This window comes from Camelus ferus, chromosome 12 (genome assembly GCF_009834535.1).
Source record: "Camelus ferus isolate YT-003-E chromosome 12, BCGSAC_Cfer_1.0, whole genome shotgun sequence".
Taxonomy (NCBI): domain Eukaryota; kingdom Metazoa; phylum Chordata; class Mammalia; order Artiodactyla; family Camelidae; genus Camelus; species Camelus ferus.
In genome coordinates, this window is record NC_045707.1 from 20,054,711 (window position 1) to 20,079,150 (window position 24,440).

General features: G+C 56.2%; 2 protein-coding genes across 6 annotated transcripts; one reads left to right on the plus strand and one right to left on the minus strand.

Annotated features, from left to right (window-relative positions):
* Window positions 1-2,334: 2,334 nt before the first annotated feature.
* Window positions 2,335-22,245, plus strand: ANKRD52 (ankyrin repeat domain 52). 2 transcript variants are annotated; one of them, XM_032493084.1, is made up of 29 exons: window positions 2,335-2,471; window positions 2,782-2,865; window positions 3,321-3,399; window positions 3,599-3,669; window positions 4,680-4,880; window positions 5,404-5,491; window positions 5,636-5,778; window positions 6,066-6,278; window positions 6,538-6,616; window positions 6,929-7,043; window positions 7,238-7,320; window positions 7,422-7,539; window positions 7,751-7,819; window positions 8,006-8,146; window positions 8,226-8,306; window positions 9,396-9,507; window positions 9,714-9,785; window positions 10,042-10,243; window positions 10,492-10,579; window positions 10,657-10,774; window positions 11,339-11,558; window positions 11,749-11,836; window positions 11,944-12,027; window positions 12,133-12,278; window positions 12,494-12,576; window positions 12,771-12,853; window positions 13,025-13,116; window positions 13,561-13,715; window positions 22,122-22,245. In XM_032493084.1, the coding sequence occupies exons 1-29, from the start codon at window positions 2,445-2,447 to the stop codon at window positions 22,164-22,166; spliced, it is 3,180 nt and encodes a 1,059-aa protein (XP_032348975.1). In that variant the 5' UTR covers window positions 2,335-2,444; the 3' UTR covers window positions 22,167-22,245. The 2 variants fall into 2 exon arrangements, with proteins under 2 accessions (XP_032348975.1, XP_032348974.1); XM_032493083.1 differs by lacking the exon at window positions 22,122-22,245 and having other exon boundaries at window positions 13,561-19,159.
* Window positions 19,122-24,439, minus strand: SLC39A5 (solute carrier family 39 member 5). 4 transcript variants are annotated; one of them, XM_014555171.2, is made up of 12 exons: window positions 24,344-24,419; window positions 23,587-23,644; window positions 22,943-23,296; window positions 22,563-22,746; window positions 21,583-21,745; window positions 21,263-21,432; window positions 20,901-21,041; window positions 20,446-20,542; window positions 20,198-20,356; window positions 19,935-20,015; window positions 19,629-19,819; window positions 19,122-19,382 (listed from the first exon to the last, which is right to left on the minus strand). In XM_014555171.2, exons 3-12 carry the CDS (start codon window positions 23,224-23,226, stop codon window positions 19,239-19,241), a joined length of 1,614 nt encoding a protein of 537 aa, XP_014410657.1. In that variant the 5' UTR covers window positions 23,227-23,296; window positions 23,587-23,644; window positions 24,344-24,419; the 3' UTR covers window positions 19,122-19,238. The 4 variants fall into 4 exon arrangements, with proteins under 4 accessions (XP_014410657.1, XP_014410655.1, XP_006179903.1 ...); XM_014555169.2 differs by having other exon boundaries at window positions 23,587-23,655; window positions 24,344-24,416; XM_006179841.3 differs by lacking the exon at window positions 23,587-23,644 and having other exon boundaries at window positions 24,344-24,439.
* Between the last annotated feature and the right edge of the window lies 1 nt (window position 24,440).

A 24,440-nucleotide genomic window follows, 5' to 3' on the forward strand; every position in this document is an offset into this window, starting at 1 on the left:
TGTTATGAACTCCACAGAAATAGACACCATTACTTCAAAGTTTCTACCTCCAAACCAGGCTGAATACAATGATGAATCCTCAATCAACATTTGTTACAAGACTGAAAACTGAGGCTTGAAGACAGGGAGGCATCTGTCTAAAGTTATTCAAATATGAATTCAGTAGTCGAATCCAGAAGGACTGTTTGCATAAGAGAGCTTTGCCACCACTTCCGGCCTCCTCCTCCCCCCAACACTATGCATCTCCCTGAGCTCTGGAAGTATCTGTGTTACCTACATCACAGTCCTTTTTTCCCTACTGGGAAATCCTCTTTCTGTGCTCTGAATAATATTAAAAATAACTCTTCTAGCCCTTCCTCCTCCTTTCAGCTGCCTAGAGAACCCGTCTGGCAGATTCCCTTGTTCACCTACACTCAGGAGCCAGAACTAGGCACGTGACCCCAGCTCAACCCCTGACTCCAATTCCTCAGGTTACCAAGAGCTATTTTGGGCAATGGAGGCCATGTAGTCCCCTCCTCCCTATCCTCTGGCCCATATCCTAGCTTAGCCCTTCCTGGAAGGTCCATCATAGCCAATAGCCAAGTCAACTTGTCCCAACACCCATATCCAGTGGATCCCCAGCTACCTTCATTTCTACGTCTTCAGCCTCATCGTCTTCATCATCATCATCATCATCAAGCATTAAGTGTCTGTTCCCATATGCAGCTCTACCTGAGCTACAAAGAAAACTTAATGTATATACTTGCCTTCAGAGAGCTCAACATCCTTTTTTTCATAGAAAACCAAGCCAAAAACAACGTACAGTCCTGTGTTGGAAGACTGGCTAACAAGGAGTTTAAAATTCATTCTGAAACATTAGACTCCTGTATGTCAAAGATGTAAGGTGAAATGAATGATAAAGGTGTGTAATTTAAACATGATTGTGACTACAATACAGGGAATATAGCCAATATTTTATAATAACTGTAAATGGAGTATAGCCTGTAAAAATTGAGTCACTATGTTGTACAGTTGTAACTAATATTTTACATCAATTTTATCTCTATTTTTTAAAAAGTAAAATAAAATAAAAAAGATTGTGACAGTCTAAGCTAAGTATGGAAATGTTAAGGAAACCTAACAAAAGGGAAAGAACATGTTAACCAGGGAAGACTTCCTGGAAGAGGTAAGTTTCCAGGAATACTGTGAACTTTTATTTTCAAAATGGTAAAAATTCAAAAAATTTAAAGGTATATAGTGAGAGGTAAATTTCCTTTTCATTCCTTATTCCCTGTTTCCCAGTTTTTCTCTCCAGGAAAAAACACTGGCACCAGTGTTGTGTGTATCCTTCCAGGGGAATCAAGATATTGAAGGTGATGAGGAGCATAGATTGTTGGAGAGCAACGGAGGGCTTTTATACCTCTACCTTGAGGGGGGCCAGTGTGCTACATTTCCTAAATGTGTTTCTTTCTTAGGACACATATATTGAGTTGCTAAGCTCTGAACAGTACCTGAATCACCTTTTATAAATTGTACCAATTCTTCAATATCCATTTTTCTTCTCCCCTCTTTTTCCCTTTCTGGGATGGGATGACCTCCATCCAGATCTTGCCTCCCTGGCTGCTCTCTGGCCTCTCCAATGGAGTGGGGTAAGCATCCCGACCGTTTTCTGGGGATAAACCGTTGAGCCTTTTAAAGTGTAGACACCCTATCACCTAAGCCTGGCAACAAAGTAATTAGGGAGTCAAAAAGCCCCCTTCTGCAGGCCTTGGAGGCTGCCTTCTACTGCCAGCTGTCCCAGCTTCTTCGTGGGGTCTGCAGCTGAGAGTCCTTGCGTTTTCTCTCTGCAGTTTGGCACTTTTGCTCTTTCCTTTCTACCCAACTCTTGTCACTGCCAGTGGAGACACGCGCCTTCCCTTCCTCTGGGACTATTGCTATATAACCCCCAGATCTCCACGCCCCTGCTTCCCCAAGTCTGTGGGGGGTTTTGGGGTGTGTATCGCTGACAGGAGTTAGCTCCAGCAGAGGTATTGTGGGCTGGGTGAGATCTGGTCAGCTATCTGGTCCTCAGGTTGGAAGACACCGCAGGGTCAAGGCGCGAGTTCGCGCTAGGGTCTTGAGGGGGACGCCCCGGACCGCCAGACCGGAGCGGAGAGCACGGCGCGGCCAGCCTGGGCAGCCGGAGAACCAGCGCGCGAGATGCGGGACGCCGGGGCCGCTCGACCGCTAGGGCGGGGCGGAGGGTGCCGCGGCCCGGGGCCGCCTGCGCGGCAAGCGCCCTGCGGCCGGACCCAGGACGGCCGCCAGGGAGCGCTGCAGGCTCCCGCTCGCCCGCCCCCCGGTAGGCGGGGCCGCGCTCTCCCCGCAGCCGCCGCCGCAGCCGCCGCCTGGGCCGCCCCGTGTCCCCGGTGGAGCCGCCGCCGCCGCCGCCGGGAGCTCGATGCGGACGGAGCCCGGGCCGGGCCATGGGGATCCTCAGCATCACGGACCAGGTCAGCCCTCCTGCCCTTGCGCGCTTCCTCCTTCCAGGGCCGGCCGCCGCCGCCACGCGAGCCCGGGGATGTGCGGCCTAGGCTGGGCCCGAGCCCGGGGCTCCCGCCCCGCCCCACGCCGCGCTCCCCTCAACCGAGCCGGTGTCCTTGGGGGCCTGGCGACCGGCGGAGACACCGCGGGAGCCCCCTGCAGCTAGGACCCCAGAGCGGAGCCCCTCCAGCGACGCCCCCCAAACCTGGTGCCCCCCCGCACCGCTCCCTTCCCCGGTTCTGCTCCGGCCCGCTCCCTGAACGCCGGTTCTCCCTGCAGCCGCCCCTGGTCCAGGCCATCTTTAGCCGAGATGTGGAGGAAGTGCGTTCCCTCCTCTCGCAGAAGGAGAACATCAATGTGCTGGTGAGTTGGGATCGGGGAGGATGGCGAGCCGGTAATCTGGGCCCTGGTGTTCTGGACCCCTCCCCACCAGTGGGGCGATTCCGTGTCTCCTCGGCTTGGGTGAGGCCACAGCTCTTTCCACCCTGGGATGGGCGACTGCTCCACATTCGGGGATGGAGAGCAGGTCAGACTTGGAGCACAGACCAGTGGAGCTGAGGATGCCCAGAAACGGTGTTCTCTTCTGAACCATCCGTGTCTGCAGCGCCCCCACCTCTCCTGGAAGAAGGAGACTCCGTCGCGGGCGCCGACCCTCTGACTCCACCCTCCCTAGGTGCTTGCTTTGACCTAGGATGGAGGCTTAGGAGGCTGCAGAATCTATGGGAAGAGGTTCTGGGGAAAGGCCTCGAACTCTAAGACTTGAGCTGGGGTCCTGGATAGTTCACCCCCACAGCTGCTCCTCTTTTCTGCCTTCCCAGGACCAAGAGAGGCGAACCCCACTGCATGCTGCTGCCTATGTAGGCGATGTCCCCATTCTCCAGTTGCTACTGATGTCAGGTGAAAGTGGGGAGCTGGAAGGTGTGGCGCCAAGGGAGGGGGCCTGAGGGAGGAGCCTTCTTTTCATGTCCAGAGATTGTCCTCTGGTGGTTGGTCCAGATGAGGTTCCATCTCCATCCAGATTCTCTGGCCTGGTTACTGCCCTCCTTCCCTACCTGCTCTCCACCTCCCACCAAAAGTGCAAATTATATCCCCACAGGTGCTAATGTCAACGCTAAGGACACACTGTGGCTGACCCCTCTTCATCGTGCTGCTGCCTCCCGAAATGAGGTACTGGCCTCCCACCTCCCTTCACCCTTCCAAAGAAGATGAGTTGGTTAAAGGTGAAAGATAAGGGTTGGAGAGTCTCTGTCCTCTGCCCTACAAACTGGTCCTCCCCCAGGTAGGGAGGAGACCAGACCTCGGCCCCTCCCTCCTACCCCTAGAACTGGCTGGTAAGGGGGAGCTAAGTGTTGCCAGCTGATGTGACGTCAGAGTAGAGCTTAACACTGGGCTGGCAGACTGTAGGGGGCCCTGCTGCCAGGCCTGAGTGACTCATCCCTCCCTGGGGGGCCACCTTGGAGTCTGATCCCCCCTGGGCACTGAGATTACTTTCCTTGTGATGGAGGGATGAGGGTAGTGATCTTTTGCATCCCTGCCCCTCAAACAGCATGAAAGTTGACAGCACAAGGATGAAACATTCCTCATCAGCAGGGTCCTTCAGCCCTGAAAAGTGGGAAAAGGAGATCTTCCTCTGGCTTTGTCAGTCTCTTCCCTGGCTCCAGCCACCAGGGGGAGGGACTGAGGCCAGTGGGTGGAGTGGGTGGTGATTAGGAGGAGCATTGTAGCCTGGGTTTTGGAAAGAAACCAGTATCTGTTTGCTTACCTAGGTAACGGAAATGACTTTGATGCCTATAGAAGGGCTGAAGGCATTAATGCAGCAGGAGCATTTATCTTTTCCCAGAAGTGGTGGGGGATTGGGATCCTCCACGTGTGTAGATTCGCTTGGTAGTAGCTCTACGTGTGGGTGAAGATTTTCAGGGTCTGGGTTGGGGAATGATACTAGGTGACTGAAGGAAGAGATCCACGTTTTCCTCAGCAAGGTGGGGAAGGTTTTAAGCTCTAAGAAGATCCAGAAGATGGGAAGTAGGTGTTGAGAGGCTAGGTATGTTGGAAAAATGAAGAGACTCTGCTTGCAGGGTGCGGAGACAGGGCCACGTGTGCTGTGCTGACCTCCTCTCCCCTCTGTTTCCTGTTGGTTTACCTCCTCCCCCTCTCTCTTCTCCCCTGCCCCCCAACAGAAGGTGCTGGGACTGCTGCTGGCACATTCAGCAGATGTGAATGCCCGGGACAAGCTGTGGCAGACACCATTGCATGTTGCTGCCGCCAACCGGGCCACCAAGTGTGCTGAGGCTCTGGCACCCCTACTGAGCAGCCTCAACGTGGCTGACAGGAGTGGGCGTAGTGCCCTGCACCACGCAGTGCACAGTGGGCATCTGGAGGTGAGGACTGCTCCAAGTCCACGCCAGCCTCGTGCCTTTTCCCTTCCCTTCCTGCTCACCTTCCCTGGCTTCCGGGCCATGAGGCCTGGGGGGAAGCAGCCCAGATGATTATACAAACACTTGGGTTCAAGCACCAAATGAATGGTCAGGTTAGATTGAAATTCTTGACTTGGACCTCAAGAGGGTGATAAAGTCTCTGAAGTTGCATGGAACATGTTTGTCTACATGCCTTTTTCTGAAGTGAGAGTCCTTGTCTTTCAGCACGTTTCGAAGACTTTTCTTAAGAGTTTAAGGACCACCAGATCACCTGAGAGACTCCCTTGAGTTTACCTCAGACTTCCACATCTACCTGGGATCTCCTTAGTGCCTGCTTTCTCTGTCCCCTCTAGTTCTCTAGATTGTGCTTCCCAAGAACAGAGATGTTAGGCTGCCTCGGCCTTTTCAGAGGCTGAGGGCTCTGCTCTTAGGGATGTTGAGGACATGAACCCAGCTCTGAACAGGAGTCTCTCATGTCCTGATACAGACGGTGAACCTGCTCCTCAGTAAGGGAGCCAGCCTGAATGTCTGTGACAAAAAGGAGCGGCAGCCTCTGCACTGGGCAGCTTTCCTAGGTGAGAGAAGAATTATGGGAGGAGCAGACATTGGACATTTGGGATTCCTAGGGTAGAAATGCGGGGGTTGCAGCCTTTGGAGAGAGGTGCTGGGGCATTAGAACTTGCCCTCCACCTCCTTGAGAGCATATTCTCTCTTCCCAGGGCATTTGGAGGTCCTGAAACTGCTGGTGGCACGGGGAGCAGACCTAGGCTGCAAGGACCACAAGGGCTATGGGCTGCTCCATACAGCTGCTGCCAGTGGCCAGATTGAAGTGGTGAAGTACCTGCTCCGGATGGGGGCTGAGGTCAGGGTGCTGGGCACGGGGGCTGAGGCTGAGGGTACGGAGGGGGAGGTCTCACACAGTCTGTTAGGGAGATGAGGTGTTGGGATTGCTGCTGTGCTTTGGGGAGGTCAGGAGGATGTGGTAAGAGGGTCTGAATAATGCTTATTGGAAGCAGTAGTGCCTTCAGTCTTTGGGTTTGGAACCTGAGGCAGTTGTTGGATTTCTGGGGTTCTCTAGGCTGCCTGTGCTGGCTTCCATTTTAAGCTGATACCTCCCTTATCCCCTTACCCTCACCCCTGGAAATCCAGATCGATGAGCCCAACGCTTTTGGAAACACAGCTTTGCACATCGCCTGCTACCTGGGCCAGGATGCTGTGGCTATCGAGCTAGTGAATGCAGGAGCCAATGTCAACCAGCCGAATGACAAAGGCTTCACACCACTGCATGTAGCTGCCGTCTCCACCAATGGCGCGCTCTGCTTGGAGCTGTTGGTCAATAACGGGGCTGATGTCAACTACCAGGTGCCTGAAGGGATGAGTCTGAGACCAATGGGGAGAGGAACCTGGCTCTGGGGGCCCTGACCGTATCATCCCCACTGGATAATTCTCTGGGGAACTGTCCACTGCCTCCTGGGCTGATCAGACCTTCCCAGGGACCCAGGAGGGTGTGGGCTGAGAAGATGTCCACACGATCACTCCGTTCTCAGAGACATGTCCTTTGGAAGGGGGAACAGGGCATTCTTCATGCTTTGCACTAGAAAAAAATGCCATGTTTCCACAGAGCAAAGAAGGGAAAAGTCCTCTGCACATGGCTGCCATCCATGGTCGTTTTACCCGCTCCCAGATCCTCATCCAGAATGGTACGGACTTGGGAGATTTTGTGATCTCTTCTCCTCCCCACCAGAGAACCCCTCCCTAGAAACCCCTTTCTTTCCTCATTCCGTCTCCCACCCCGTCTTCCAATCAGGATGGGCACCTGGAGCTCTGAGCAAGGCACCTGTGGAAATGGCCCTGCTCTGCCTGCCCAGCCCCCTCAGGCTCACAAACAAGATAACACGTGTAGAAGGCTTAGCCTGGCCCCTGGCACATAACAAGCACTCAGACGGCAGCTAACTAGCGTAAGTGGTCGGAAGCCTAAGGTCTGAGTGTGTGGGTGTGCATCCCCCCTTCAGGCAGCGAGATTGATTGTGCCGACAAATTTGGGAACACGCCACTGCACGTGGCCGCTCGCTACGGACACGAGCTGCTCATCAGCACCCTCATGACCAACGGCGCGGATACCGCCCGGTGAGTCCAGCCCCCGACCCCACTTCTGGGCTGTCTCAGGTCTGAACAGACTGCTCACGTCAGACCTGGAGAGACCACGGAGAAGCTTCCACAGCGAAGCTCGCTGTCTCCTGGGCTGGTGGGAGGTCCCAGAAAAGAGGTCTGCAACTGCGCCCTCCTTGACCTGAGGCCTGAATCCCTCCACTCCTCCCCAGGCGCGGCATCCACGACATGTTCCCCCTGCACTTAGCTGTTCTCTTTGGATTCTCTGACTGTTGTCGTAAGCTTCTTTCCTCAGGTATGAGCTGACTGGTTCGGGGCTTGGGCAGGAGGGAAGAGGCCTTTCCCCACTCTGCTCAGTGCCCTCACGTGGGATCTGCGGCTGTTCTGGCCCCGCAGGTCAGCTGTACAGCATTGTGTCTTCACTCAGCAACGAGCACGTGCTTTCAGCTGGGTTTGACATCAATACGCCTGACAGCCTTGGCCGCACCTGTCTTCATGCTGCTGCTTCTGGAGGGTGAGTTCTCTTCCCTCTCTTCCAGGTCTTGAGAGGAGGGCCTGTCGGCAAGGGTCTGGACCCCTCCTTTCCTGCCCGGAGCTCTCCCCTCTCACAGTGAGAGCAGTCGTGGCAGAGAGGGCTGTCTGGTTGCAACCTCCCTCAGCCCCTCCCTGGGGAGAAGCCAGAGGCGCTCTTTCCCTCCCTAAACCTGCGTCCTCCTTCCTTCCAGGAATGTTGAATGTCTTAATTTGCTGTTGAGCAGTGGAGCTGACTTGAGGAGGAGAGACAAATTTGGAAGGTGTGCTGATGTGCAGGGGTATATATACATAGGGAATATCTGATTTGAGAGACAAGAGATGGAGGGTGGGGTGGGGAGTTGGAGACTAAGTGAGGAGAACATTACAAAGCAGCTTTTGGCTGCACATCCAGTTGCATTTGGCTCTGCCCCTGATTCTTTTACCTACCCTCTTCCACTTCTCCCCAGGACCCCACTGCACTATGCAGCTGCCAATGGCAGCTACCAGTGCGCCGTCACACTGGTGACTGCTGGGGCAGGCGTCAACGAGGCTGACTGTAAAGGCTGCTCTCCCCTCCACTATGCTGCTGCCTCTGACACCTACAGGAGGTGAGACGCCCACCTGGTTCTTCTCAGCACCCCCCCCACCCAGGCTCCCCCCAGACTTCTTCCCTCTCCCTCCCCCCAGGGCGGAGTCCCACTCATCTTCCACCCACGATGCTGAAGAGGATGAGCCGCTGAAGGAGTCCCGCAGGAAGGAGGCCTTCTTGTGAGTAGCTGCGGAGAGCCCTGGGGTGCGTTCTCCCAGCAGTGCTGACTCTGGTCCCCTTGTTCCACCACCACCACCACCGCTGCTGCCCTGCGCCTGAGCTTAGTCCTGGACTATGCACTGTGGGCGCAGGAGACACAGTTCCTTCCCTCAAGGAATGATCTTGAAGGAACTAGATAAGCCGAACATACAAATTCATTAGTTTATTCCACAAGCATTAATTGAGTATTTACTTAATAGGTACCAAGTACTGTGCTAGGTAGTAAGGGTAAAAGATGAATTACCCCAAATTTCTGCTCTTTGAAAACTAATAATTTGTTGGGAAAGATAAGCAAAAGGGCACTTATACACTCTAACATAAGATATTAATAATAGGGGAAACGGGGTGAGGGATATATGGAAACTCTGTATTATTTTCACAGGTTTTAAAATTAAAGGCTTCTTTAAAAAAAAAAAAAATCCAAGAGGCTCAGCTGTGTGACCTTTAGCAAGTAACTTAACTTCTCTGTGCCTCAATTTCTTCAATCATAGCAGGGATAAGAATAGTATCTACTTCATAGGATCATTATGAGGATTAAATGATTTAATACACATGGCGTACTTAGAGCAATGCTTGACACATAGTAAATACCGTATTAATATTACTACTAGTACAACCACAACAACCTATGCGAATGGTGCCAATAGAGTACAGAGGAGGAGGCACCTGACTGGGAAGGTTGGGAAAGGTCTCACAGAGGAGGAGATTCTGGGAGCGAGTTTCAGATGAGTCGGACTTTTTCAGATGGGCTGGGAAGAGAAAGCAGGGGTTCAGCATGCCTGGAGATGGGCGAAGAGTGTGTCAATCAGCAGGTTGGTAACTGATGATTGTGCTCCAGGTTCTCTAGGAGAGCATTCAAGAATAAAGGAGGGCATTGAAGCCAGGGCAGACCTGGTGGGTCTGGAGCTGGAGTTGAATGGACAGGAGTTAGTCTACCAAGAGCAGGGGATGGGTGTTGGCCAGCTAGGCCTGGAGGGGCTCCCTCACCCTCTCCTCTGCCCCTCCCTGGCTGGGCCTGTCCCTGCCTCACAGTCTGTTCCTGCCCCCAGCTGTTTGGAGTTCTTACTGGATAACGGTGCAGACCCCTCCCTGCGGGACAGGCAGGGCTACACAGCCGTGCACTATGCAGCTGCCTATGGCAACAGACAGAACCTCGAACTGGTATGTGTGGGACCTGGCCTGGAGGTGGGGAGCAGGGCAGGGCACGGCCCACAGTCTACCTTTGTGTTTGTGGATTCTCAAACCAAGGGATGAATCAAATGTGGTCTCTAGATCCAGGGGCTAAGGGGATTGCTGTAAGGGGGTCAGGAGTAAAATGTTGGGAGTACCAGAACCTCAGCACCTACTGACTGTTCTGTCCATTGCAGCTCTTAGAAATGTCCTTTAACTGCCTGGAGGATGTGGAGAGCACCATTCCAGTCAGCCCTTTGCACTTAGCTGTGAGTCCCAGGTCTTTTCCTTTCGCCTTCCTTGTCCCTACCTGCCCCATGCCTACACACAGCTAGAAGCACCTGTGAGTCGGTCCTTGCTTCCGCCTTCTTGTAGGGATGTGTTATGCAGGCAGGGGTCTGGAGAGAGGCCCGAGGAGCCCACAGCTGGGCGCAGGCCTGCTGCCTGGAGTCTCCCCATGGGCCCTGAGAGCCAAGTAGGGGCAGTGTCCTGAGCTGTTTCCCTTGGTTGCCTGTGCCCCTCCAGGCCTACAACGGTCACTGTGAAGCCCTGAAGACACTGGCGGAGACGCTGGTGAATCTGGATGTAAGGGACCACAAGGGCCGGACCGCGCTCTTTCTGGCCACTGAGCGAGGCTCTACTGAGTGTGTGGAGGTGCTAACGGCCCACGGCGCCTCTGCCCTCATCAAGGAGCGCAAGCGCAAGTGGACACCCCTGCACGCTGCTGGTGAGCGCGCCCTTCAGGCTGCTCCCTCCCCTTGCCACCCACCCCAGGCTTCAGAGACTGGTCCCCAAATCCCTTCTGATTGGGACCAGGCTTGGGAGTGGAGTAGGGTGAGGGGAATGGAAACTTCAAGTACTGATTTGCAGCCTTCTGTCCCAGGTCTTCCCATAGCCTCCACGCTCAAGTCCTTTATGCTTTACCTGGTCTCCTCCCCCTCACTATGCCCTGACACAGGCCCCGTTTCCTCCTAGCTGCCTCTGGCCACACTGATTCCCTGCACTTGCTGATCGACAGTGGGGAGCGAGCTGACATCACAGATGTCATGGATGCCTATGGACAGTGAGTGTGGGCCGGGTGTGGGGTGCAGGTTTCCCGTCCCTGCCGGGCCCTCACCCTTTCTCCTGCCCACTCTGTAGAACCCCACTGATGCTGGCCATCATGAATGGCCACGTGGACTGTGTACATCTGCTGCTAGAGAAAGGATCCACCGCTGATGCTGCTGACCTCCGCGGCCGCACTGCCCTCCACCGTGGGGTGAGTGAGCTCCTAGGTGGGTCACTCACAGATGGGCCTGGATAGGGAGCACAGGACCCACCAGCAGTAAGACATCAGATTGTCCAGCAAGTGGGCCAGGATCTTGTGCCCATGGTCTTAGTGGGCCTTACTGTGTCTGCTCCAGGATGCATATCTGACATCTGTAGCTAAGAGCCCTGATTACCTTGCTCTATAATCACATACGGCCACCTGCTCACTGCCCAGACTCTGTCCCAGGATACCCGGCTGGCCCTGTCCCGTTAGATAACGATGTCACTACCTTCCCCACAGTCACCTGTCCTATAGCCGCCTCCTCCTCGTCCCCTGGGATTCTTTGGCCCCTTAGTCTCCCTCTGCAAAGGGCCAGGATTGACTCTCACCATCCTGATTGTCTGTTGGCATAGAATCAGGAAAGGAGACGCTGCTCCCTAACACTTAGAATCATTGCTGTAAAGATGGGTTGGAGCCTTGAAAGTGATTCTTCCTCCTGAGCCAGCCCTGGTGACTGGCCACTGGAAACAGAGTAGCTCCTCACCCTCACTCACACCCCCATGTCACCCACAGGCAGTGACTGGCTGTGAGGACTGCCTGGCTGCCCTGCTGGACCACGACGCATTTGTGCTGTGCCGAGACTTCAAGGGCCGCACCCCCATTCACCTGGCCTCCGCCTGTGGCCACACTGCAGTACTGCGCACCCTGCTGCAGGCTGCCCTTTCCACAGATCCCCTGGATGCTGGGGTGGATTACAGCGGATACTCGCCCATGCACTGGGCCTCCTACACTGGTGTGTTTCTGGGGCCTCTGGAGGCACAGCCATGTGTGTGTGTGGGGGGAGCAGACAAGGACAAGTGGGTTGAGGGAGGGACCTGGGTTGATCTGGAAGTGGAATGGAGTGTCAAGAGATGGGACAGGACAGACGTGGGGGACTTTGTTGTTGTTTCTCTCCATCACCACTCTTCCCTCCTCGTACCCAGGACATGAAGATTGTCTGGAGTTGTTACTTGAACACAGCCCGTTTTCATACCTGGAAGGAAACCCCTTCACTCCTTTGCACTGTGCAGTGTAAGTCCCTTCCTACACCCTAGCCCTTCTCAAGGCTCTGTGATCTAGGCTTAGGACAGGCAGTCTGTTTCCCCTGCCCCTCCCACTCACCCTTCCTCTTTCCCCAGAATTAATAACCAGGACAGCACCACAGAGATGCTGCTGGGAGCTCTGGGTGCCAAGATTGTGAACAGCCGAGATGCCAAAGGACGGTGAGTGTTAGGAGCCAGGGAGAAGCCTCCGTTGCCTCTGGCTTCCTCTTCACTCGGGAGAAAGGGCCTTCCCTGTTTCACTCTTCCCCGCCCCCCGCCCCCCAGGACCCCTCTTCACGCCGCTGCCTTCGCGGACAACGTCTCTGGGCTCCGGATGCTGCTGCAGCATCAAGCTGAGGTGAACGCCACTGACCACACTGGCCGCACTGCGCTCATGACGGCGGCTGAGAGCGGGCAGACCGCTGCTGTGGGTGTGTAGGGGCCGCGTGGGAAAGGGAGGCGCTCCCCTGGGTTTTCACAAGATGGGTCAGCCCTGCCTGTGGGACTCAGGATACAGGAGGCATGTCTTTAGCTCTTTCCCCCTCTGCAGAGGGGATGCAAAGTGTGTGCAGATAGGAGGGTGGAGAGCCAGGATGGTGCTGCCCTGGAAGGGAGCGTCAGTCTGCTCTGCCCCTTTCCCTTGTAGAATTTCTGCTGTATCGAGGGAAGGCAGACCTTACTGTGCTGGATGAAAACAAGAACACTGCCCTCCACTTGGCCTGTAGCAAGGTACTGCCTGGGCTGCTGGTAGGGTCCATGCTTGGTGAAGGGGGCTGGGTCTGGGGACCGAGAGCACGCTCAGTGGAGGGCAGGATTGTCCAGCCTGTCTGACTGGTGGAATAGCTTTTTGTCCCCCTGCCATGCCCTCAGCTCCTACTGTCGTGCTTCCACTTCACGAGCCCCCACCCCGTTCTCTCCCTCAGGGCCACGAGAAATGTGCCCTCATGATCCTGGCAGAAACCCAAGACCTTGGCCTTATCAATGCTACCAACAGTGCGCTGCAGATGTGAGTGCATGGGGAAGGGGGCTCCTGGCTGGGGGAGGCAGGTGGGTAAAGAAATTGCTGTCCACATCCCAGGGGCAGCGCACAGGATCCGCTCAGCACCCTTGCTCCCGTGGCTGGGGGTGGCAGTGCAGCAAGCTGCCTCCACACTCCTTCTTTTTCCTTTCTTCCAAGGCCACTACACATTGCTGCCCGGAATGGTCTAGCTTCCGTGGTGCAGGCCCTGCTGAGTCGTGGGGCGACAGTGCTGGCTGTGGATGAAGAAGGTGGGTGGGGTCCAGAGGCCCCCGCCTCTCCCAGGTTTGGGGTCAGAGATGTTCTTCAGGAGGTGACTTCTTAACCTTACTGGTTGAGAAACTGAATTTTCTTCACATGGGAAGTCTTCAGAGCAAGGCTCCAACACCAATACGCTAGCGTCTCTGAGGGGAGTCTGACGGAACTAGGTGGAGGCAGCGGAGTGCTCAGGAAGACCTCCCACACACCTCAGTGTCCCAGCCTCCTGACCATCGGCTCTGCCCTTTACCCCATGTGCGGACAGTCTGCCTGTCAGCCTCCCTGGGCCCTCATAGCCCCTGAATTCTGACCATGCTGGGTCTTGCCTGCCTTGGCTACCCTGCACAGATAAGAGAGCTCAGGGCCTGGGGTGGGGGGGTGGAGGGGGACTCAGGGATCCAGGACCCTGGGGCTCAGTTCTCTGCTTTGCCCTGCAGGTCACACCCCGGCATTGGCCTGTGCCCCCAACAAAGATGTGGCAGACTGCCTGGCCTTGATCCTTTCCACCATGAAGCCTTTCCCACCCAAGGACGCTGTCAGTCCTTTCAGCTTCAGCCTGCTCAAGAACTGCAGCATCGCGGCAGCCAAGACGGTGGGTGGCTGCGGCGCCCTGCCCCACGGGGCCTCCTGCCCCTACAGCCAGGAGCGGCACGGCGCCATTGGGTTAGATGGCTGCTACTCCGAGTAGCCCCTCCAGTGTCCCTCTCCCTGCCGGTGGCTTGATATCTTATTCTATTTATTTAGAAAAAGTCTATACATTTAGGGCACTTTAAAGGAGAACACGACTGGGTTGGGGGGCGGAGGGGGGAGAAAAGCACTGGGGAGCAGCTGCTCACCCCTTTGCCACACCATCCTGGCCTGGCAGGGCTCTGGGACTGACAGGGAGCACCCCGGGCCCTTGGTCCCCCCAGGGCAACCCCTTCTGCCAAGTGTCCCAAAATGATTGCTCAATGCCTGGCTCCCCTTCTTTTATCCCCTCTCTCAGTACCCCTTTCTGCTGCCAGCTCCCTCAACTCTTCCCTCTGACTCTCCGCTCTGTCCCCTGCCCCTGCCAGGCAGATCCCTCCCTCTACTTCCATACCCATCACTGCCTCCCTGCTCAGCTGGCCCCTCCATCCCGCAGCAGTGAGAAGCCTTAATTTCTGGTACTGTGTGAGCACTCTGGGGGTGTCCCCCTCCCCCTTCAGGGGCAGCTAGTGGACGAGGGGGGAGGGTATTTAGCACTGGGGCCTGGAGCTTTTCCCCCACTTCTGTTTCCCATCACCCCTAAAGTTCAAATGCAAAACACTTGAAGCAGCAACTACTGTACCTGGGCCCCAATCCTGCACTCTCCCTGGCTCCTCATATGCAAATCAAGGGCTGGTTCTGCCCCCACAGCCTGCCCCGCCCTGCTTCCCTCCCTGGCCTGGCCCCCTGACCACGCACTTTAACCTTGCTTCTTTCTTTTAACTTCTTTTGGGAGGGTGGAGCCTGTGGCCATTCCCCCTCTGGCTCTCCTCTCCCTTAACTTTGAGGCTTGTCATGAATTTTTAAGTAAGCATTTTATCCTTTAGGGGAAGAAACAAGTTAATTTCCTGCCCATTTCAAAACCACAGCCCTAGTATGTCCTCTGTGTTTCAGGCATGTGTTTGCATGTGTGTGGAGGGAGGGACCATATTCTTCCTCCTAGGCCCCCTAACCCCACAGCTCCTCTGTGCCCCGTCTGCCGCCACCTTCTATTAGGTCCAAGAGTACCCACCGCCCCCAGTCACTCCTGATCTGAAGCCAAAGATGGTGGGAGGGGCAGGGCAGACTAGGGACCGTGGCTACTTAGGGACCCAGGCTTCCCCTCTTGTGTGAGGATGAAGTTCTGATCTAGGGAGCGACGAATAGACACTGAGGCTTGGTTCCTGCCTTCCCAGCAGCGGGGAGAGAAGGGATTGAGCTAGGGGCTGCACTGAGAAGATTCCTAAAAGTCGCACCCCGAAAGCCAAACTGGGCTGGAGTGAGGAGGGGGCAGTTTTCTCTCTAAATGTAGCATTGCATTTGGCCCTGGTCCCTTCAGATGCCCTGTCCATCCATCTCCTAGCCAAGCCTCCTGGACAGTTGGACCTGCTCCTGCAGCCCAGTGTTCCCTTCCTCACACTCAATACCTCAGCCAGGGGCCAAGACACAGAACTTGAATAGAGGTCATGCCCCCTCCGCCCCCACAGTGCATCCTTGCCCAGTTTGGCTGCCATCAGTATTGTCCCCTGAGAACTGGATAGGCTTCGTTTACACAGAACAGGGTCTCCCCCTGGGGGTCCCTCAGCCTCCTTCCCCCACCCATGCTTGCTTTATTCATGATCTTACCCCCTTTTCAGTTGTGTTCCCTGCAAGTCTTGCCACTCGTGCTGAGGGTGAGTTGAGGGGAGAGGGGGGCATCCCAGTGACCCCTCCCCACCGACTGACACCCTTAGCCATACCTCATGCTGGTTCCCTGAAGCCTGGGGGTGTTTGTCCAAGTCCTTGTTCTTTTTGTCGTGGTCCCTTTTTATCCCCTTTCTCTCTGTGTCTCGCTCCCCTCAACCCTCAGTTCCTAAACCATTTCAAAGCTTCCAAATGACCATTATTGGTGAGAAGGATTGTGCAGTTTTTAGTTTTTATTTTTGTTTTCGAAGCCAAAGGGCCTTGCGACGCCCCTCTTGCCCACCTCCCTTCACACCCTATCCTCCCCTATACGACAATCAATGTGACCTCTCTTAAGGGCTGCAGCCCCCACCCCCAACCCTGCTGGTTCTGCAAAGCTTGCCCCCAACTTCAGTTCTCTCTCCTCAGATCTTCCCGTTCCACCCCCCTCTGCCTTCTCATTTTGGTGCTGGGAATTAGCTGTTGGGGGGCAGGGGAGTGGAGAGATGGGTCCTCCAGAGAAGACACTCGGGGTATCAGTCGTGTTCTCCTTTATCAATGTTTGGCGACGACAGGAAGAAGCTGAGTATTGTCAGGAGCCCCATCGTTGTGCTAGATGAGATTTCTGGTGGCTGCCCGTTCCCTGCTGCGCCTTCAGCACCCGTCAGCAGTGCTGGGGCCAGTTGTGGGGAGTCCTCTGTGCCTCCTCGTGTGGTCTTGAGGAGGCCTGGGGGATGGGCAGCCTCCTGTCCTTATGCCAAAGGAAACCCCACACCCTACCCCAGGCTCCCCAGCCCCTAGTGTCTTTGAAGCATTTTGACCATTCTCATGGCCACTGCATATTTATTTTAATGTTAAGTTGTTTTTTTTTTTAAACCTCTTTGACTTAAACGGGTGTGGAGAAGTAAAACAGGCAGAATGCCCCCCAATCTTAAGGGGGTAGGGTGGGGAGGAAACATCTTCCCTTTGCCCTCCCTCTCCCCCTCCCCCTCTCCCCACCGCAGCTCTAAAGCACTTGCTTCAAGTAATAAGCACTTTTGAGAAAAGGCCTATTTTAAGTGAGGACCCTGGGTGCAGCCCCAGGTCCCAGCAAAGGAGACAGAGCGAGGGCTACATAGGAGACAGGGAAACAGACGTGGGAATCAGAGGGCGAGATGAAAAGAGCCAGTTTTTAGTTTCTGATTTTTGGGGAGCTGTTTCTGATTGGGCGGTGGCTTTGGTAGGGTTGTGTACTATCCTTCAGAAAAACAAATGGCACAAACTGTGGGTCCCAGGATGGACCAACAGACCCAGGTCACTGCCACTGTCCAACTGAGACTGACGGGCCACCTCCCCCGCCCCGTGGCCCCCTGAGCCATAGGACTGCTGAAAACCACTGAATGTACAGCCCAGGTTGGGGTGGGGAGCAGCCTCTGGGGGAGGGGGCTTCTCCTTTTGTTTGGTGCTGTGGGGGGTGGGAGAGATGAGACTGAGGGACTGCCACCCCACTTAGACATGTGTTCCTTGGGGTGGAGGGGCTGAGGAGGGCTTGCCTCCCTCTCCAACCCCAGCCATGGCCCCTCTTCCTTCCTCACCCCTATCCGTTTTGACTGTAAGTCCAGCTCACCTTTGCCTTCAATATGTAACCAAAGGAAAACTCAATACTGTTTCCACCGCTGTCTGCCCACCCGAGCACCTTCTTACTCCCCAGACTTAGGAGGGGAGAAGGGCGGGGGTGGGACAGGGGGTGGGGGCCAGAGTGAACGGTTCTACAGCTGTACCCCCAAAGCCTCCTCTGGGGTCTTGGAAGGGACCCTGGGAGAGGAGGTGTTGGGGCCAGGCTGGAGGGACTGGGAGCAGGCATGCTCAAGATCTTGTGCACATGAGTGTGACTTCGTCTGAATGACTCCAGTGACTGCGCTCCAGAGGGAGGCCCCTTCCTCCTTCCCTCTCCGCCATTTCTCACCCTTTCCCCGCATCCAGTGTTCATCCCCCACCTCCCCTTCCCACCACAAAGGAAAATAGCCTTACAGACCCTAGCCCAGAAACCCTCCTCCCGGGGCACACCAGCACGGGGCCCCATCCTGCCTAGTTTGAACCCTACCTTTTAAGAAGGAGGGATAAGGAGCAAAGCAGCCCCTTCCCCTCCAATCGCAGCGACTCCAGCCCTCCGCGGCCCAGACTGGGCGAGCGTGGAGGTGAGGAATCCTTGAGGACCAAGCCCAGTGGTCTGGGAAGAGGGAGGTAGAGAGGGAAGGGTCTGACTTGGGGACCCCCTCCTCCTGACCCAACCCCTAGAGAAGCGACCAAATCCCAGAGATGGGAGGAAGCTGGGGTGGGGAGGGTCTGCTCTATGAATTACTTGAAGGTACTGACTCCAAGGCTGCTGTTGCCCACTTAGGTGTGAGGGGGACACTGTCACTGCATTTGGGAGGGCGGAGGGTGGCGGGTGACGAGAGGATCTGCCCTTGGCCCTCGCTCACTCCTGCTAGGCCCTTTCCCTGAGGAGCCTGTCTTTGTCCCCAGGGAAGCCAGGGCGAGCCTGCCCCTCCCACCTCCATCCCTCACTCTGGGCACCCTCTCCAATTGCACTAAAGTAGCTGTGTGCCAGTCTTACCCCACACGACACAGGGTGGGGTCTCTGCTTCCAGTCCTTTCTCCCCACTGCCTCTGCTCCCGTCCCGGACAATCTCCTTGATCCCCTGTATTCCTGGATAGCTCAGCTTTGTGTGTGTGTGTTTTGGGGGTGGGGGGTGGGTTCTGGCTGGAGTGGGTTTGGTAGGGGTTTGGGAAGGGCTAGGGGAAAGATGGAGGATGCATTCTTCTACCCCCTTCCTCAACTCCAAGCCACAGAAGCCTGGGAGGGAGGGTGCCTACTCTAGCTGCCGTGTGTCTTGCAGATGTGCCAAAATGGGGGTGGGGGGAGGGGAGGGTGCCTGGCAGAGCGGCCCCCAGGGTGACTCTCTCAAAGCAATACAGTTCCTCCTGCCTGGGGGATGGCAAGACAGGGGAGAGGGTTGGGTTAGGCACCTGGGGGTTCCCTGTGTACAGCTGTGTATTTTCAGGGGTGTTCTCTGTCTGGTACCCGCTGTGGGCGTCTCTGTGTGTGTGAACCTCCCCTTCCCTGTGCCCTGCATGACCTGTGATGCTGCAGACACCACCATCCTGTGTGCAGGGGTGTGTTGGGGGCACTGAGGGGCATGTCCCATGTCCTGTTGCACCCTCCACCCTGTGACCCATGTACTCGGTTGTAGGAAGTAAAGAGAACTGAGCACAATTCACTGGATTCTAGTTGAATCTTTCTCTAAGCAATGTTCCCCTTCCTGCCCTTCTCCCTGCCCTGGATCCATCTGTGGTGCTAGTGTTGGGGTTGGGGGTGATTAATGCTGGTGGGCAGCAATAAAGGGCAGACCTGCCCAGATGCCTGTATCCCCAGGGTGCTGAGGGCAGCAGGAAAAAGTGGGGACTTCAGTGCATTTGCCCCACCCCTCCCCCTCCTCCCTGGGCTAAAGCACAATGCTCTCCCCGCAAATCGCAGATCGAAGCACCCTGCATCCTCGAGGCCCCTCCCTCCCCCCCTTTGAGCCCTCCTCCCGCCACATCCTGGTTTTCTATGCTGTTTTGGTGCAAGTACAACTGTCGTAGTCATGGCTTTGGGATGGGTTCTGTTTATTAAAATCCTATTGCTCCTACTGGCCCTGTGTCCCGCTTCCATTCCTGTGGTTGGGGGGAAGGAAGGGCAACCTGGACGCCTTTCCACTGGCCCCCATCAGCCATCAGAGACCAGGGGCCACAGCCGCTCCTCCAGCAGGGCTATGGTGAGCATGAGGCTGCCCCCCAGCAGCAGCCCCAGCCCCTGCAGTAGCACGTTGAGCATAGGGAGGGGCTCAGGTGGATGAAGCAAGGCTGGGAGCTGAAAGAGAAGAACAGCGTCAGGATCCTGGCCTGGTCTCTGCCCCTGAAACTCCAGACGAAGATGTCAGAGTGTCAGCAGCCCCACTCAGACCCCTCCAAGCCCTTGTTTCTCAGACACTTGCAGGCCTGTGGTCCAGCCCCCTGCCAGGTGGCCACCGTGAAGGCGGAGGGACCGACACGCCCTCTCCTCCACACCCACCTCCCCGCTTCCCTTGGTCTGTCTGTACTTCCCCACACCTCTCACCATGTCCACAAGGGCCACATAGAGGAAGACCCCGGCAGTGGCCCCAAACACCCAGGGAGTGAGGGGGATGGGGCCCAAACTGAGCCCCACCCCCAGGGCTGCACCCCCCAGTCCCAGGACTCCAGACACCAGGCTCAGCAGCAGCAGGCTCCGGAAGGGCAGGCCTGCCTGGAGCAGCATCGCAAAGTCACCTGTGGGGAGAGGACAGGGCTGTCCCTCAGCCATGTCACCCACCAGCCTCCAGCTTCCATCCCTTGCAAGTCTGTCCTTTCTGAAGTCCACCCCACATGCTTCTGCCATCCCTACCCAGTTCGTGAGGCAGCTCATGGCAGAAGACTGCTATGGTGGTGCTGAGACCACTGGAGAAGCCGTCAGAGAAGGCAGCACCTGGGGTGGGCAGGATTGGAGGTGGTCAGTCCGAAAGGAAGCTTTCCCCAGGGGCAGGGGCCTGGGTTCCCTCTGTGGTCCTCCCATCCCCCTTTCCTGGTAGCCCTCTCCTAGCCCCAGCCAGTAGCTGAGAGCCCTGCCTTCTCCTTGGACCTCACTCCTTCCATCCCCTCCCCTCACACCTATGGCCAGCCCGTCAGTGAGGTTGTGCAGACCGTCTCCCAGGAGGACCATCCACGTGATATTGGTGCCACTGCCACTATGGTGCCCATGACTGTGGCCTTGGTGCCCAGGAGGTGCTGGGGCCTGGCTGTCCTCCCTCTGGCCCTGAGCCCCTGGCTCTGCAGAAAGGAGGACAAGGAGCAGTGTTGGTGGCTGCAACTGAGAGCGAGGAGTCAGGGGCCTGCTCTTCATTTTCTCCTCTGGTCACCTGGAGCTGCCTGTAGGGGCTGAAGTGCCATCCCACTGACGTTTTCCGGGTCCAGGTCTGGTGTTCCAACATCCTTTCTTTTCCGTCGGCAGTATCTCTGAAATGGGAGGGTATCCCTCTTGGTGGAGGAGGCAGCAGAGCGGGGACTAAGGAGAGGCCAGGCTACCAGCTGGGAAAATGAACACCCGGTTCCACCTCTGGTACTTGGGGGTGTTCTTTGGCCTCTGCTCTCTTCCCAGGTTGGCACCTCCCTGTTTCTTGCTGACTTGAACTCAGAGAGGAGGCCAGAAGTCCTAGGTCTATGCTGAGGAGCCCCCACCCACTCCCTGTTGTCAGGTCCTGCAGTCAGGCAAACGGCAGAGCCAGGAGCATGCTCAGCCCTTCACCTCCTGGCTCGAGTGGCCATTTCTAGGACTCTGGTCATGGCAGAAAGAGGGAAAAAGGGTGTCACTCACTGGCCCGAGCCCTCGGCGCCGCAAAAGCCCTAGCATGTTCTCCAGCACGAAGAGCAGGAAGAGACCACCAAGCACCGACAGTCCTGGTCCCAGGTCCTCCTCTGGCCTCCCGCCAGATCCAGCGTGCTGCCCTCCATGTGCCTGACAGAGAGGCAGTCAGGGCAGACTCTGGAAGCCCCGGCACCCAACACCAACCCCCTCCTGAGTGGGAGGTGGCGAGCCTTCACGCATACGCTCTACCAGAAGGCAGCTGTAGGCTGAAGCCGGGGTGGGAGAGAGGATGTCCTATGGCTGGGAACATCTTGGATTGTGGAGGCTGTCCACCCCTGGGGGCAGGGGAACAAAGAAGGGACTTCACGTACATGTGGCAGCAGGTGTAGCAGCGCATCCCCACAAAGAGTGCCCACGGCCAGGGCCCCCAGGAAACCCAGCAGGGGCTGCAACAGACGAGGTCCCAGGAGCCGCAGCAACAGCAGGGAGAGGGGAGTGGGGAGGCTGAGCAGCAGAACTGCCAGGGCACTATGAACCAGAGCTGGGGAGAATCAGGGGCTGAAGTTAGGCAGGGCTGGATGGAGGCCTCCTTGGAGGTGAGGTGGGGCAGAGATATGCTGCAAGGGGAGGCAGGACCCCAATGAACCCTCTTCCTCGGCTTGGGGCCCACCACCCACTCTCACCCACTGACCAGACAGTAGATCCCCTGGGGGAGTTGGGGCTGGGGTCTGGATGCAGACACGGCTCTCAATCTGATAAAGCAGGGCTGGACACAGCAGAGCAAATTGACGAGGGGTCAGAGGAGCAGCAGGGCTCAGGCCAAAATTGACCAGCAGCTGGGAGCCATTCAGACACTAGGGGAGTTGAGTTGGAGGTCATACATTGGGGAAGTCTGAGAACTGTGACTCAGATCTTTAATGTCTGCCCTTCCATTGTGTGGACTCCTGGGTCTCTCCCAGGGTCCCATTTGTTCACTGGCAGTGCGTCAGGGACTGGGGACAGTTATGTATAATCAGTGTGTGTTAATTATTAGTGAATATTCAATCCAATGTAAATATTCAATTCAGTGTGAATTGGGTGCTAGTGAACATTGCCACCAGCTCCCTCCTTCCCAAGCCCTTGATGTTTCATTGATTTGGTGATGGAATTGGTTGGACAACTAGAGCCCTCCATCCCGAAATCTTAGAAGGGAAAAGAACCTAAAATGCCATGTACCCTTCCTCTCAACAGCCCTGTCACTCGTTCACCCAGCCTTCGCTGGAATGCTTCCTGTGATGGGGTGCTCACCCTTACCAGGCCTGCTTCGTGGCTGGTTTTGGCTGCCTTCTGGTGTACGTGGAACAAGTTCACTGGCTTTCTGGAATGAAGACAGCCATCTACCCCCTGCAGGCCTCCTCTCCAGATAACCAACGCCAGATCCTACCCTGGGCTGCTTCTCTGAATTCTCTGCTTTGCAAAATGTGGCCCCTAAACCAAGTCTTGGAGTTCTGAATGTGGGTTTATCTGTTCTGAGCCCAGAGGGAACATATTTCTACTGGAGTAACATACCCTAAGATCACACCTGGATTTTTTTTTTTTTAAGTAACCATTTAAAATTACTGACTCTCTAAACATTTTAGGCCATCGAAATCCCGTGACTCATTCCCCCTCTCTAGAGATCATCAGACTCACATCCTCATTCAGATGATCAGCCAGTGAATGGTCCAGCAGCAGAAGCCTGTGAAAGAGGCCCAGGCCCGAGGGGCCTGGCCCATGAGGTGGTACTGGGGCCTCTGGCTCCTCCAGGTCGCCCCACCCTGAGGGATCCAGCGGCAGCCCTGCCCAGACATCCACACTCAGCTCAGGGTCTTGTGGCCTAGAATGGATGGGATAGCCAGTCAGACTCATGCTCTTTTAGAAAGGGGGCTTGCAAGGATACAAGGAATCAGGTTCCGAAAAATCTGTAATTCCAGGAATCTGATTTTAGGGAGCAGAGATGGGCAACTGCAGACTGAGTCAAGCACTGAGAAGAGCTGGGGTGTGACATTTTGGGGTGGGGTGGGGGTTACTACCTGTGCGTGAAATTGTCTCCAGCTGGGGGTATAGCCCGGCCAGCTGGCGGCCCATGGTGTCCCAGGTGGAGGGCCTGAACTCGGCCTAGCCCCAGGCTGTGGAGCAGCCGCGCCAGGCCCCCTGCAGTCAGCGTCCCATTCTCCCCGTACAGGCCAAACAGCTGGGCCAGGTAATGGTTCTGCTCCTGCTCAGCAGGGCCCAGGTTGGGGGCTGAGCCCCCTCCCCAGCCCAAGGACACCCATACACACATGCCAGCCAGCAGATGACTCATGGGGGACCTCATTATTGGGGGGACCGGGTAGAGGCTCTGGTCACGGCTTCTACTCCCCCAGGAGCATCCTGAACACTGTGCCCTGGAAGAACAAGGAGGAGGGGCTGGGGCTCCTGCTCTGCCGTCCCTCGCAGGACCTGGGGAGCCCACACACCTCAGACTGCCCCCACCTCAAATCCAGCGGCAGCCCCTTCCTTCCTCCCCCCAGTGCCACCTCCTGAGCAGCACTTGTTTGCCAGTTCCTAGAGCACCATCTCTGAACCAGAACACTCCCCTTACCTGACCCAGAGCTGACCATCCCTCCCCTGTTCCCCAAACCTGACCCCTCAACCTTGCCTCACCTCTGTCCCCCCTCAATCCCCAGGGCCTCACCCCCACTGGCAGTGTGAGAGCTGTCACTTCAGGTCCGTGGCAGGCCTTGCTGTGGACACTAAGAGGTTCCTGAGTCAGGAAGGGGAGCTGGGCTCAGCCTCCAGCTGCCCAGGTAGATTGGAGGCCACGTCAGGCAGGGGCTGGATGGACAAGCTCCCCACACCCCCAGCCCACCTGCCTGGGGGCGGGGTCAGGGGAGGGGCCAATGTGTGAAGGCTCACATCAGATAGGAGTTAATGGTTCACTGGTCTCTGGGATGGGGGAGTCAAAGGTCAGTCTTGGCTGGGCCCCTGAGTAGGGAAGGGCCACCCTCTGCCCCTAGAAAAGCCACATGGCTAAGAACTGGGCCTGATCTTCTAAATAATTTGCACACATACCAGCCCAGCTAGTACCATCTTAGCCTTTCCCTGTGTCCACTCCCACCCCACCTGCCTGACATCAGGCACTGGGCTTCATTCATCTCCACCCCCATCCCCACATTCCCTGGGAGGGTGGGACCCAGGTGTCCCTAAGCTGGAGAAGAAAGTGAAGAGGCAGATTAAGGGGCCACCTCAGATGTATAGGGCAGAAATTGTTTGTAGAACTTCCTCATCCCAAAAGAGTAAAAGCCAGAACTCTGGGAATCGATGACCAAGAAAAGGGAAGCACTGGTGGGAAAAGAAGTATCTGGGTCCCCTTCATAAGTCTGACCTGGTTTAAGATCAGGGAGCATAGTCTGATTGGGGTGATTGGTCAAGGGGGTCGAGGTTGGCATTACCTGACAGCAGGAAACAGGAAGAACGCCCAGAGGAAGAGGGACACAGCCTTCTTGGTTCCAGCCTTGGGAGGGGGGTAGGCAGGCAGGCGGACAAGGG

Bases quoted from the DNA above. Each gene is read 5' to 3' on its own strand.
- SLC39A5 (XM_006179841.3), bottom strand. From the start codon at position 23,226: ATGAGGTCCCCCATGAGTCATCTGCTGGCTGGCATGTGTGTATGGGTG. The intron at 21,746-22,562 runs GTGAGTCTGATG...CAACTCCCCTAG, and splicing joins CTGATCATCTGAATGAGGAT to TGTCTGAATGGCTCCCAGCT. The intron at 20,016-20,197 runs GTGTGAGGGGAG...TGCCCACCCCAG, and splicing joins CACTGACGGGCTGGCCATAG to GTGCTGCCTTCTCTGACGGC.
- ANKRD52 (XM_032493083.1), top strand. From the start codon at position 2,445: ATGGGGATCCTCAGCATCACGGACCAG. The intron at 9,508-9,713 runs GTATGTGTGGGA...TGTCCATTGCAG, and splicing joins ACAGACAGAACCTCGAACTG to CTCTTAGAAATGTCCTTTAA. The intron at 9,786-10,041 runs GTGAGTCCCAGG...GTGCCCCTCCAG, and splicing joins TCAGCCCTTTGCACTTAGCT to GCCTACAACGGTCACTGTGA.